The sequence below is a fragment of the Berghia stephanieae genome, chromosome 3, assembly GCF_034508935.2.
Source record: "Berghia stephanieae isolate SIO BIC M18660-M18661 chromosome 3, UCSD_Bste_1.3, whole genome shotgun sequence".
Classification (NCBI taxonomy): domain Eukaryota; kingdom Metazoa; phylum Mollusca; class Gastropoda; order Nudibranchia; family Aeolidiidae; genus Berghia; species Berghia stephanieae.
In genome coordinates this window covers 27,330,840-27,343,864 of record NC_088362.1, presented here as the reverse complement: position 1 = coordinate 27,343,864, position 13,025 = coordinate 27,330,840, and the positions used below count along the sequence as shown (strand labels likewise).

The following is a 13,025-nucleotide window of genomic DNA, read 5'->3' as shown; positions in this document are numbered from 1 at the left end:
AAATATATATGTATTTTGTGTTTACTTCAAAAAGGCCAAAGGCCGAAACATTGTTGGTTTTGTGTTGTTCATTCATGAGTCAGATTTACTCCCTTTATCTCTATCTCCATTTTATTGACTCATTTAGGCACCTCTATTTATTAGTTTTACTAACTCTAACTCCCGCTCAAACAAAATCGCAACTCCGAATCTTCATACCTATATAAAGGAAACAGTTGTAAATAGATGGTTGGCGTTAAGTATAGTATACATAATTTTTATTCTGAGACAATACAATACTGTTGATTATAAGTGTTTTAAATTAAATGGCGGATTTTGGGCAAATGTCGCAGGTGAAGTAGGATAAAGTTGGTGGATTTTGGCGGATTTCTGGCATAAAGTTAGCGGGATTTTTGCAAAGGTACCTGGCATCACAGTGCACACTACTACTAGGTACTGTCCATTGTCGCAATCACTTGCAATACGTATACACAGAAACAATCTTCAAAATACCACTTGTTCGTCATATCACTCATTATGATTGATCCTTTTCAACAATATTTATATTTTTCAAAGCCATTGATAAACCCTAAATAATCAAGGATGAAGTTAGTACATCGAGATATCGATAAAAACAACTCCGGGTAAGTCAAGTTCATCAAAATCGGCCACACTGACACTGATCACCGACTCGTCATTAATTGTATTGTAAATCGCCTATGTAAATACTGATGATCTACACACTTTCTTTACCCAAGATCTTGGCCATTTTATTATCTACTTCTCACTTTTCTCGAACGTTTTCGTGGCCATACACTTCATTATACACTCTTATTCTTATACATAATGCTTAATCATGCCGGCACAATCGTCAGTCAGGTTTGATTTTGCTCTAGAAAAGTTTAAGACTGTCTAGTCTAGAGTCTAGAAGTAGAGTGACTAGAGTCGAGAGAGAGCCTCGCCTTTGGCTTACCATAACCAACCTCCGCTGAATGTCGAATTTGCCTTGAGCATGCATTCACGTAAAAGAGAAATATTTTTTTTAAAAACCTACCTCTGTTTCCAAAACTAGAGAGGTGGGCCTTTGGCCTACCAACCTCCGCTGCACGTCCAACTCGCCTTGAGCATGCATTCACGTAAAATATAAAGATTTTTTTATAAAAACCTACCTCTGTTTCAAAAACTAGCATCTTTCAACTTTCTAAGAAACATTTTGATTTTTCAGAACTTTAGTTCGTTAAATAATACCGGCCAATCTGACCCGTTGAGTAGAATGAATTTTTGTTGTTTACACGGTTTAAAGGAAATGCCGTAAATAAGCATTCATGGACCTCCTTTGTTGTTTTTACAGTGTTACGTGACCGTTTTGAGAAATTTGTCGTCTGCTACAAATAATTAGACCAGTGGGGGGGGGGGGGGGGGGGGTAGTTATTTTCGTTGGAGCAAAAAAAAGTGAGTATTATTTTTCTTGTACTTGTAGAGAGGACTAGGGTCCAACAGCAGTCATGTTGATCGAATGAAAGAAAAAAGGCCTTTTTTATCCGCCGCCACCACCACCGTGAGAGTGGAGGGGGGGTTGCATGAAGAGGAAAGGGAGACGTGTCGCTTGGTGACGTAGAGCATGTCAAGGATGCTCGCAGGTGTTCTTAACCCCTTAACAGCGAAGCTAATTTTTTGCTTTCAGATAATAGTTTGCTTTTATCTTTATTATTGTTAACAGAGAATACAGCGTTTCCACCAAGAGAGCAGTCAGACTATCGCAACTCGGACTTCAATTGTCTATAATCGTTTTGCCATTACTTGTCTTTTGATGAAAGAAGATTTGGTGTTGTTAGGTCAAAGATCGAATTTCGCCGCTAAACTAAAAGATTGCATTGCTACTGGGTTTGCTCTCCCCCCCTCCCTCCCCCCACCCCCCTTTTTTTTTTTCAACTTAGTATTGTTGATTACTATTTCCTTTTTTATGATTAGCAAGTGCCGTAGGAGTCTCACAGCATGCAGGAGTACTGCAATTAACCCTTTGCCACTGACACTGATTTTTTTTGTTTTCAAATAATAGTCTCCATTTATATTATTTTTTAACGCAGAAAAAAAAAACGTTTCAACCATAAGAGCAGTAAGAATATTGATAAAAAGCGCTTTGAGCATGTTGGGTGGATATTGCCCTATATAAAAGCTCAAGTTCTGAAATTGTATTTTGTTTTTTGTCTTTTGATGAAAACGGTAAGATTTTATTTTTAGTCCAAGTAAGATTGATATTCGCCTTTAAAAGGTTAAGTTGTTTTTTTTTTTTCTTCAAATGCGGATACGCTGCTTCTTCCTTTTTTTCCTCAACTGGCAAGCTATCGCTGTACTTACCCGCATGACTTGCACACACAAAAGGATACATCTAGGTCACAAAATCAGACAACTAGGTCACACATCAAGACATCTCTGTTTCGTTTGTTCCAAGATAGCAAAACAAACCAGGCGTCTTGGAGTTCGAAAGACCTTTCCATAAAATATTTGGTATTTGCAAGACCCTCAGAAACAAATTCCCGATACAGCTCTTGTGCACGGTTACTTATGACCTTGATTTCTTTAGTACTCACCCCCAAAATCCCACTTATGTGTTATAGGCAGACCATAATAAATAGCTGGGCTGCCACATGCATGACTAAATTGGCCAAAGAGAGAATCTATACTTTGGCATTAGACACCCATTACCGGATGTCTTGGTTTCTAATCCTAGCCTAGTGAGAGAGAAAAAACAAAACAATCATACATGTATCTGCAAACAGAATGTTTTCATTTTACAATGAGATGGGAAGGGGAAGGGATAACACTATGACAAGAGAGAGAGAGAGAGATGGGCCGGGGGCAGGGGGATGGGGGGATAGGAAGGGGGAATGGGAAAAGATGAAAGAAACAATGGGTTGCCTGATGACGTAGATCAAAGGATTATTACAGCGTTGTTCACGGAGCGTACTTCATGAAATTTTAACCTTTTACAGTGACACAGATTTTTTTCTCCAGATTGCTTATGCAGAATAAATCGTTTTCACCAAGAGAGCAGTAGTGAGAGTATATTTCGAATCGGGCTTCAATTAAACTATAATTCGCAAAGCTTGACTTTTAATGATAACATTAAGACTAAGATCTGGAGTTTGGGGAGTGTAAGATGGAATCTCGCCATTAATGGTTAAAATTGTTTTGATTAAAAAAAAAAATAACACACACACACACACGAGCGTGCGCGGTCACAACAGCGAGGACCATCTATTGCTTGTGTTGCAACGGTAAACCAGTTTACGTGTACGTAGATCCTGAGGCTAGATGCCCCGTTACCGTGTACATAGGCACTCCCCAAAAATAAATTAAAAAAGAGACACTCACACACACACACAAACACATAGTCTCGCATCCGCTACGAACTAATTTTGCGCACCAATTTTTACTGCACTTATGCACCAATTTGCATACCTATCAAGGGATACTTTTTTCCGTATCTTTTTCTAATAAACTTTTTACAAGACCTTTGTTTTGTTTTTTTGCGACGGCACCTTGAAAACAGATGTAAGCTTCCACGATTTCGCGAGGAATGAATCATGAAAAAATTTACGATATAATTTCAAACACAACTTTTGAAATTCATCAAGGATTGTCTAGTACCGAATGTTTTTTGATAGAAAACTAATGCATCTTCAAATCTAAACTGCTTTTGACGGTAAGCGTTAAGTTTTAAAAAAAATTTTCTGTCCAAACGAATGATTAGTAAGGATAAAGAAGCTAAGTATTGGTAACCCCGGCGCAGCTCTCTAGGGAGTTTAATTTTGAATAGAAATTCTAAATGTAACTCACACACTTGAAATGTCATATGAAAGAGCTGGCAACACAGATTACAAAACAGTTTGAATTTTGTTTCTATCTTGATTAGAAATGTAGCTACGGCAGTTCAAAGTCTGACATTTCAGACCGATTTTTACCCCAAAATTATCATTGGAAAGTTGTGACCGAAATCGCGTGATGTTAATAAAAAATGGTTAAAACAGTCAATATGGAGTTCTTATCATATATTGTATACCAAAATGTTCGTCTTATCGAGGACAATGCATTTACATTAATAAAGAGGAAGATAAACATTTCAAAGTAACACATTATTACATAATATGACGCAAATGTTACATAATTAAAAACTCGGCTAGACGTGAGAAACAATTTGCTATATCGCTTCTGGATTTATCCCCAATATCTCACTGAAACAATTGCAAATAATTCCCCTCTTTTATTTAATACATAGAGAATAAAAAAGGGTTTGAGAGTATTTAAATGAAAAGATATAAAGATGTTGCATAATGACATAATGAGTTTCTTTTAGCCTCTGGCAATTTAATTGCATATAAATAAAATGGTAAATTGAAAAAGTTCAAATAAATTGAAATGGATTCCCTATTTTAATTAGAAGGAAAGTTCTGGCTTTTTATACTTAAAAAAATTACCACTTTGGGTTTATTGCTATTACATCATTTGAACTGACAATTAATATAATGTTATTCCCCCCCTCTTCTCTCCTAATGTGTGGGGGTGTCAAAATTTATAACTAATAGAACTTCTTACCATAATAATTATTAAGGCTGAGGCCTTTAGAATATGGATACAAATGATAACAAACATATCTAAACATATGAGAAAGAAACTTGATGTTAAAATAAAATAAAATTAAAGCAATTGGTATTTTTAAAATATCAATATTATTAATATCGGATTTCACAAAGAGAAGAAATATCCGAACTTTTAAAACAAAAACTATACAATGCCCATAAATAAAGTTGGAAAGTATGTATTCAAAATAAAAACATAGTAAATAATAGTACTGAAAATATTATGGACTAAATGTAAAATAATACATAACTAAACTTAAAATATCGATATCATCGGGCAGCCATGATGAGAAGATACTGTAAACATGGCATTTCGGCACAGTGTTAAAAAGTGTCTGCGCATAGATATAGAGCCCTGACATTTGGCATTAATAAAGTTTAGATATTCTAAAAACACGCGGTAAATTAAAAAATAAATGCAATTGAAAATTGCCAAATTTTAACTTCATATAACTTCTGGAATTATTAATGGATTTTTACTTAATTGGCACCATTTAAAAGGAAATTGAAAGACGAAAATAATGATACCAAAATATCTGCGATATTCCTCTTTATAACGAAGTTATGCATCTTTAATTGAACCCCCCAAAACGCGAACGGCAATTTCCAGTCACAACTTTCCTATGGGCGAGTTGGGTCATAATTTGACTGCCATTGCTGCTGCGACTAAACTGCCTAGAGTGACTTGTGAGTAGAAGAAGAGACTTAAACTTGTGTATATGATTATCTAGTAGATAGTAAAGTAGAATATGACGAAGTGGTAATAATTTGGACTTGAGTCTGAATAATAGTCTCTCGTGGCTATTCAGACTCCAATGTGGACGACACAATAGTGTGGAACTGATAAAAATAAAGTAAAAGTACAAGAGTTCAGAAGAAATGTTGTTTTGCCCATTCCATTTCCATGGTCCATCTCACATCACACTGACTCACTGGGGTTCCCTACCTCCCATAGTGGGCAGGGAGGTACATACTGTGTCTTCTATCCCCCTATGTCTGTTTTCCAATGTGTTATCTCTATCTGCCTTTGTCTTGGAATGAGATTACTTGGTTTTGTCCTGGCCCTGGCTGGGAGGGAAACAGTCAAATGTAGTTAGTTTTGGGAGATATTTTTGTCCTTGTAAATCATCTCTCTGTTATGCACTGTATTATGTTTGTTTATGTATTATATATGATTTGTAAACATTTGAGTGTCTTCCTTTTAGTGGGGACCTGTGCTTGTGTCTGGATGAGACTTTTAGGTTATCTCAAACTAAGTACACTGATCGTGTGCTCTTGGAATCTACATCTGTTCCCTATTTGAACCAATTTCCCTTTGTCTGTCTTATTCTTGGATGCTTTAATTGTAATTCTAAAACTTTTTACTATCCCATATTCTTCCTTTTTACTGGTGCTGATATGACCTTAATGTGTTGCAAGCACCGTAAACCCTTAAAAAACAAACAAAACAAAAAAACACTGACTCAGCTCAAACTCAAACTGATACTCATACCCCTACATTGGACTGAAGAAGGTTTATTGCCTGTCTTACACTATCAGTCAGAATATGTAATTTTTTATTTGTCTTATGTTGTTAGAAAAGCTTTTCAATAATACAACAGTTACTTTGACTGACTTTTCTTTTGTTACTTTTGAAGAGTTTTAACTCTTTTTCTTTTTAACTTCTCTCTGGACTTGTCAATTGATCTATGATTTTGTCTTTCTCGTCAAATAAAGCAGATTTAAACTGCCTGTTGATACTAACTAAAATTGTAATTTTGATTTGCATCAATTATAATAATTAATTATTAATAATTAAAATATTTTTAAAAACAAACAAAAACTATACTGCCACGGGAGACTATTCAGAGTCCGAATAATCTGTTGATTGCACATGCGCATTGGAATTTGAGTCTGAATAGCCATGGTAGACTATTCAGACTTGAGTCCGATAGCTGTAGGCATTTGAATAAATTAGTGTAGACTCTAGTGGTAGAGTAGAGAATTATTCTCCACTGACAAACTATAATCCTAGATAAACTAGACTAATCAAGTTTATTTTTCTAACTTATGCTTAATCGGTTTTTGTTAAAAATTCAAATTCCTTCAATTTCTAATTATTGTTTAAGTTTTTAAGTTTAACCATATGTATACTGAAATTCCTCATACAGCCGCCACTCTAATGACTAATAGTAAAAATAGCGACTTGATCACCTAGAGTTAAAGTGATATTTATCCAAAGAAAAAAACAAATTTATCTATATCAGACCAGAAAAAATGGCCTGTTTTCAATAATTTTATAGATCTAGATTTGCAGTTGAGATGCGGCCATCTTTGGCAGTTTTTCTGTAGCTTTACCAAGGTATCCCAGATATCTGTATCACAGGCAATAGCAGCCAAAATAACAATTAAAAGTAGCCGAAATATTATTAATATTGAACTGTCTTTATGGCCACTAGAAAACAGTAGAACAATTTTGGGGATTTTGGTTGATTTTCCTCCAGATATTCCGCCGAATGACAAAAATCTCAGCACAAGATGTAATCTATATTTTAGGCTCTTATTTCATATAAAAACAAACCTTTTTGCATTTTATTAATTCCTTTCACATTACTTCTATCTTATATTTCAAAAATATAATTTGAAACACTTACTCACAGTGATAAGTCTTTCAAAGCATCTCTTGCTGATATTATCTATATTAACGGTTATTCTATACTTCCTTATGGAAAAAGTCTTAACTGAACTGTCAAAAATATTACACATTGAAATAATGAGTATATATATGACTCCCGGTTATTTCAAGTTTGAATCGATTGAATACTTATGAATAATATATCTACGAAAGCTGTATATAATGACTTGTGTGTTTGAGATACATTTTTGACGAGGGGGGAATCATGTTGAACAGCTGGTCATGAGAAAATCAAGGATAGGTATTAATAATAATAATTAATAATAATAATGATAAATCTTTATTGTCCTCAAAAAAGTGGCAATTTGTCATTTATGACACATTTATAACAATACAATATAGACATAGACACACTCACACAGATGCACATTAGTAACATCGTAGCCAACGGGGGAAAAAAAAAAGATATTTTGTGGTGTAAAGATTATTATGATTATGAGTTTACATTTTAAAGGTTGGTATTTAATTTTAATTTTTTTTTTTTTCTGGGTGGGGTTCCCGACCTCCCATAATGGGCAGGGAGGCACTTACTGTGTCTTCTATCCCCTTATATCTGTTTTCCAACATGCTTTCTGTCTTTGTCAGAGTTCTTGACTGAAAGGGAAATAGTTTAATGTATGGTTATAGTTTTGGGAGATGATATTTTTTTTGCTTGTAAATCATCTGTCTATTATGTCTTGTTATATTTTTAAAACAGGATTTGTAAACATTTGAGTGTATTCCTCTTAGTGAGATCTTGTGTTGGTGTCTGGGTGAGACTTTTAGGTGATTTCAAACTTAAGACACTAATAGTGTGCTCTTGGAATCTACATCTACATGGAACAACCCCCTATGTCTTACTTTTCCCCTCAAGTCCTTTAAATTGTACATCTGGAATCTTTTCACAATTCAATTTTCTTCCTTTTTACTGGTGCTGATATGACCTATATGTGTTGCAAGCGCCGTAAAACCCTTAAAAACAAACAATTTATTTTTTTCAATTTACCCTGCCACAGATCAGTGGTCTTGATCCCGGAGGAAAGTGAGGATATGTGGCATATATACAATCTTGTAGCAAAAGATGATACTATACGCTCCACAACCATCAGGTAATTTGTTGGGGTTTTTTTCATGCTTGTCATCAGTCCTGCAGAGAAAATTTGAATCAATTCTTTTCATATGTTTGTTTTTGTTCATTGGAAGTTTCAGGTATTATGGTCATACCTGTATATTGTTTTGACAATTTTGCATTATTGTTACAGTAGAAGAAAGTTTCTCCCCGATTCTTATGATTATCTGTCAAATTGCAGATTTGTAGAGATTTCTTTATTATTCTTATTAATTATTATTATTATTATTATTATTAAAATTATTATTATAAATAATTATTATTATTATTAGTAGTAGTAGTAGAAGTAGCATTATCATCATCAAGTTTATTATTGTTGAAATGCTTCAGGTCTAGATTGAGGACATGATATTGTAAATTAGCATGCATAATTTTCAGTACTATTTACTTCATATATTTCATCTTGATATTGTAGAAGTTAATTGTAAGGGCAGTTGTAACATCAATTTTTGTCAAAATTGAAAAAAGTCTCATGCTAAATATTTCTTGTAAAGCATCACTGAAGAGGCACGGTGGAGATTGATATTCCTTAAACTATAGTATTGTATTTTTTAATTTTAAAAAATAGTCTTGTTTGATTGTAAATGAAAACAAAAGTCAAAAGTTGCTTTTTTAAATATTGAATTGATGGCTAAAATGTTACTTGGAACCTTCATATTTTTCCAGTTTGTATGTCGGGCATATGTTGAGACATAAGCCGTTAAGAGTTATGACTGAAGTACATTTGTTTACATCAAATTTTCAAAATTATCGTTTTTTTTCCCCCCAAAGCTGCCCTTTCCCTTTATCCAGCAGAATCTATGGTATTCTTTTCCCAACTTCAGATTTTATTTTTACCTTTTGGTCACTCTAATGTTGGCTATTCTGCTTTATTAGGAAAGTTCAGACAGAATCTGCTACAGGTAGTGTGAATGTCAGTAAAGTGAGGACTACCTTAACTATACAAATTGAAAACATAGACTTTGACACACAAGCTGGAGTCCTTCGTGTCAGTGGAAGAAACATACAGGAAAATCAATATGTAAAGGTAAGTCATTGAAAATTTCTGTTGTTTTTTTTTGTTTGTTTGTTTTTATTTTTGTTTTGTTTTGTTTTTTTCAAATTTCATTTCAAGTATAAAATTTCTTTATTACTTTATTTTTTAAAAACTTTATTGGATTATTGTAATGCTCTGTTGTTTGGCGTTTCGCAATACAATCTGAAACGTCTTCAGATTGTCCAAAACAGCGCTGCCAGACTAGTATTTATGAAGCGTAGGTGCGACTCTGCCGGACCTCTACTTCATGACCTGCATTGGCTGCCTGTTGAGAAAAGAATTAAATTCAAAGCTTGTGTTTTAGTGTATCGTTGTCTTGAAGGTACTGCCCCTTCCTACCTTTCAGAACTAATTGAAAGATATTCAAAACCCGCCCCTTACGTTCGGCCAGTGATTCCACAAAACTAGTTGTCCTCGAATTCGGAAAAATGCTGGAATGAGATCCTTTTCTCATTTCGGACCCTCTATTTGGAACGCCTTACCGCAGAGCATTCGTGAAAAAGAATCTTTGTCTATTTTTAAACGTTCGCTTAAAACATATTTGTTTCGATTTTAGTAGATGGTATGAGAAGCAAGATAGGTTTGGTTTGTGTTGTGTGTTGTATTGTGTGTGTGTGTATGTGTGTGTGTGTGGTGCTTGTGTGTGTGAATGAGTATGTTTCAGCCAAAGTAATTTGTAATTTAAGCGCTAACTTTCAGTTATAGTTATAAGTTTTCGCTTATTATTATTATTATTATTATTAATTTGTCCAAACAAAGCCATAGGTTAACGTTAAGGCTCTCCTGGACTGGCTTGTAATTTCTTTTTTCGCTGTAGAGCATCTATATCTCATCTCACCTCACTTCATTTAGATCCACCATCTTTTATATAATTAAAAGCTTTAACAGAATCATCATTATCTTGGCAAATTTTCATCTTTCAGTCCTTTTCTATGAAAAAAGAGAAAAGATATCAAAAGATATTTCTCCATGATGATAACAATGATTTAAATCATTTTGATATGACACTTATCAGGTAACAGGTGTTTTACATTTGTTATTTGAAGCGACATGTGTGAAATTGTACAAATTTTCTGAAAAGATTCATTTACCATTCTTTGTTTATTCAGATGGGTGCTTACCACACGCTGCTTTTGGAATTGAATAGAAAGTTTACCCTGGACAAGCAAGAATGGGACAGTGTAACTATAGATAGAATTGGTGTGTTTCTTATATTTCTTTTACTTTGAGTGCATCTCATAGATTTTGATTTTAATCAGAAATTTAATTTTAATTTGCTTTTATTTATTTATTTATTTATGTTTCCTTATATTGCCAAAGTTATTTTCAGAACAAGCAATTAGGCAATATTTTTTTTTTAAGCAAGCGTTTTTGGATTTATCTTAAGAAAAGATAATTCTGTTTCACTGTGATAACGAATATTCAGGTGGTGGGGATTTAAGTAGTGATCACCATTGTGGTTGTATAAAATACCAATCAATCTCATCTTATTTCAACCAATGCCATTGCAGGCTCAGGATTACATTTGGCCCATTATACGTTTTGTGAAACAATAGACAATTTTTTAAAATTTTGTTTTTCTTTCTTTCTTTTTTGTTTTTTTTTTTCAACCGATTTGGTTCATTTTAAAAACGTCTGTGTCAAGATTCTCTGTCATGGCAGAAGTAAAGGGGAGGGGACTATGAGCAACTTATTTGATAAATGTATTGACATGGTGACTTGATGATTCAGCTAACGTAATGGTGCGATTGAAGAAATCGTCTTAACAGATAATTGACAACCCTTTCACTGCCATTACAGCTCAATAGTAGTCTCTCAGAGCTGTTAGGCCAGTGGAGCCGGTATTTATCCTGATTTCTATAGAGCTAAGCAGACAATAGCGATCTCTTGCTACCCTTTGGAAAGGACATTAGTCAATTGCAGAATTTTTTCCACCAGTTCTAATAGACCTAGCTACCCAATCACTGCTGGGTGGGCGTGAGGATAAAAACAATCTCGACTTCAACTGGGACCAATCTCAGTCACCTTGCATGTGAAGCGAGTGCTCTACCAACTGAGCTATTGGGTCCCCCATTACAGCTCAATAGTGCCTCTAATTTATTCTGTATTAGTATTAGCCAAATAGTCACCTGTCCAACATGTCCCCGGTGTGGGATAGAACCCGAAACTGCAGAGCATCTAATTGAACTGTGTGTTGTGATGAATCTTCCGGGCGGTTTGCGACAATGCACGAATGCGGTGAAGAATTTGCTGATTGGATCGATCGTTATAACATAGTAGTGTGAGCACCATTAGAAGCTGATGCTAAAACAGTCAACTGTTGCAAACCAGACATTAATTCTTTTTTTTTTCTTCTTTTCTGTTTCCAGAGACAGCCTGTGACCCTGTTCAACATGCTGATTTGATGGCCATTGTTATGCAGGAAGGACTTGCTCATGTGTGTCTTGTCACACCCAGCATGACTCTGGTCAGGGCCAAGATTGAAACGAACATCCCTCGCAAAAGGAAGGGCTTATGTGATCAGCATACCAAGGTAAATCAAGCTTGCCCATTTTCCGTATATTTACAGAATTCAGTATGGTATAAAACCTCAGTATATTTTCCAAGTACGGCTATGTGGTTTGTGCGGCTATGTGGTCTTGTGGTATGACACGCACTTTCAGATCGGATGGTCCTGGGTTCGAGCCTTGTTCGGTGCATAGTTGAGTCCTTGGAAACGGCTCTTTACTCACATTATCTCACTGCATTCGGGTGTAAAATGAGTACCTGGTCGTTAACAGTGTTGTCTCTGTCCAAAAAAAAAAAGAATTGTAATTTGGTCTAACGGGTGTCATGTCCCGTCCTAGATGTTAAGTGTTGCTGTTGGCCAGGGGCCCCTTATAAAGCGCTTTGAGCATGTTAGTGGATTTTGTGCCATATATAAAAGTTCATTAAAAAAAATATTTCACATCTATGTTTTCATCGTGAACATTACTTATGTGACCTATTATAAACGGAATTGTTAGGGGATGGATGTCGGTTTCAATATAATGTATGTTATATCATCATGTCCTCTATTTTTCATTTTATTTAAAATATATTTTAATTATTTTTTTTTTAACAGGGTCTCCATCGCTTTTATGATCAGATCATTCAAGCTTTTCAACGGCATGTTAACTTTGAGAGTAAGTTGAGAACTTTCAATCATTTTTTAATAAAATTATCTTTCTCAAGTTGGGCAAATAAAAAGAAAATTGTAATCAATCCTTTTTTTTTTTTTTTTTTTTTTTTGTCTTGAAAGCAAAATGTTAATTTTTGATTTTTAATATTTTTTTCACACTCTCTCCTTTTAAATAATAATAAAAAAAAAATACAACATTTTGTTCAGTATTATTTTTTTAATAAGTAGCATGTACCACATGTAAAATGGGGGTAAAATTATTTTATTATTACAGTTCTGTTCTATGACTTACAAAAATGTAAATAAGAAAACCCCTTGGAAGTGAACTGATAGATAATGATGAATAATCGCATTTATATGTGATTTTCTGTTCCAAATTTCAAATAATTTCTCTTTTCTTGTTCTTTGTCCACTGTAACGAACAATTG

At 34.3% G+C, this 13,025-nt stretch overlaps 1 protein-coding gene across 1 annotated transcript in view; it reads left to right on the top strand.

Annotated features, from left to right (window-relative positions):
• The first annotated feature begins 414 nt into the window (after nucleotides 1-414).
• LOC144967462 (protein pelota homolog) overlaps nucleotides 415-13,025 on the top strand; it is a 19,897-nt gene continuing 7,286 nt past the window's right edge. The window contains exons 1-6 of the mRNA XM_078904739.1: nucleotides 415-623; nucleotides 8,289-8,381; nucleotides 9,278-9,428; nucleotides 10,547-10,637; nucleotides 11,807-11,970; nucleotides 12,541-12,601. Of these exons, the coding sequence (XP_078760865.1) occupies nucleotides 583-623; nucleotides 8,289-8,381; nucleotides 9,278-9,428; nucleotides 10,547-10,637; nucleotides 11,807-11,970; nucleotides 12,541-12,601 (601 nt within the window). The 5' untranslated portion in view covers nucleotides 415-582. The remainder of the gene's footprint in view (nucleotides 624-8,288; nucleotides 8,382-9,277; nucleotides 9,429-10,546; nucleotides 10,638-11,806; nucleotides 11,971-12,540; nucleotides 12,602-13,025) is intronic.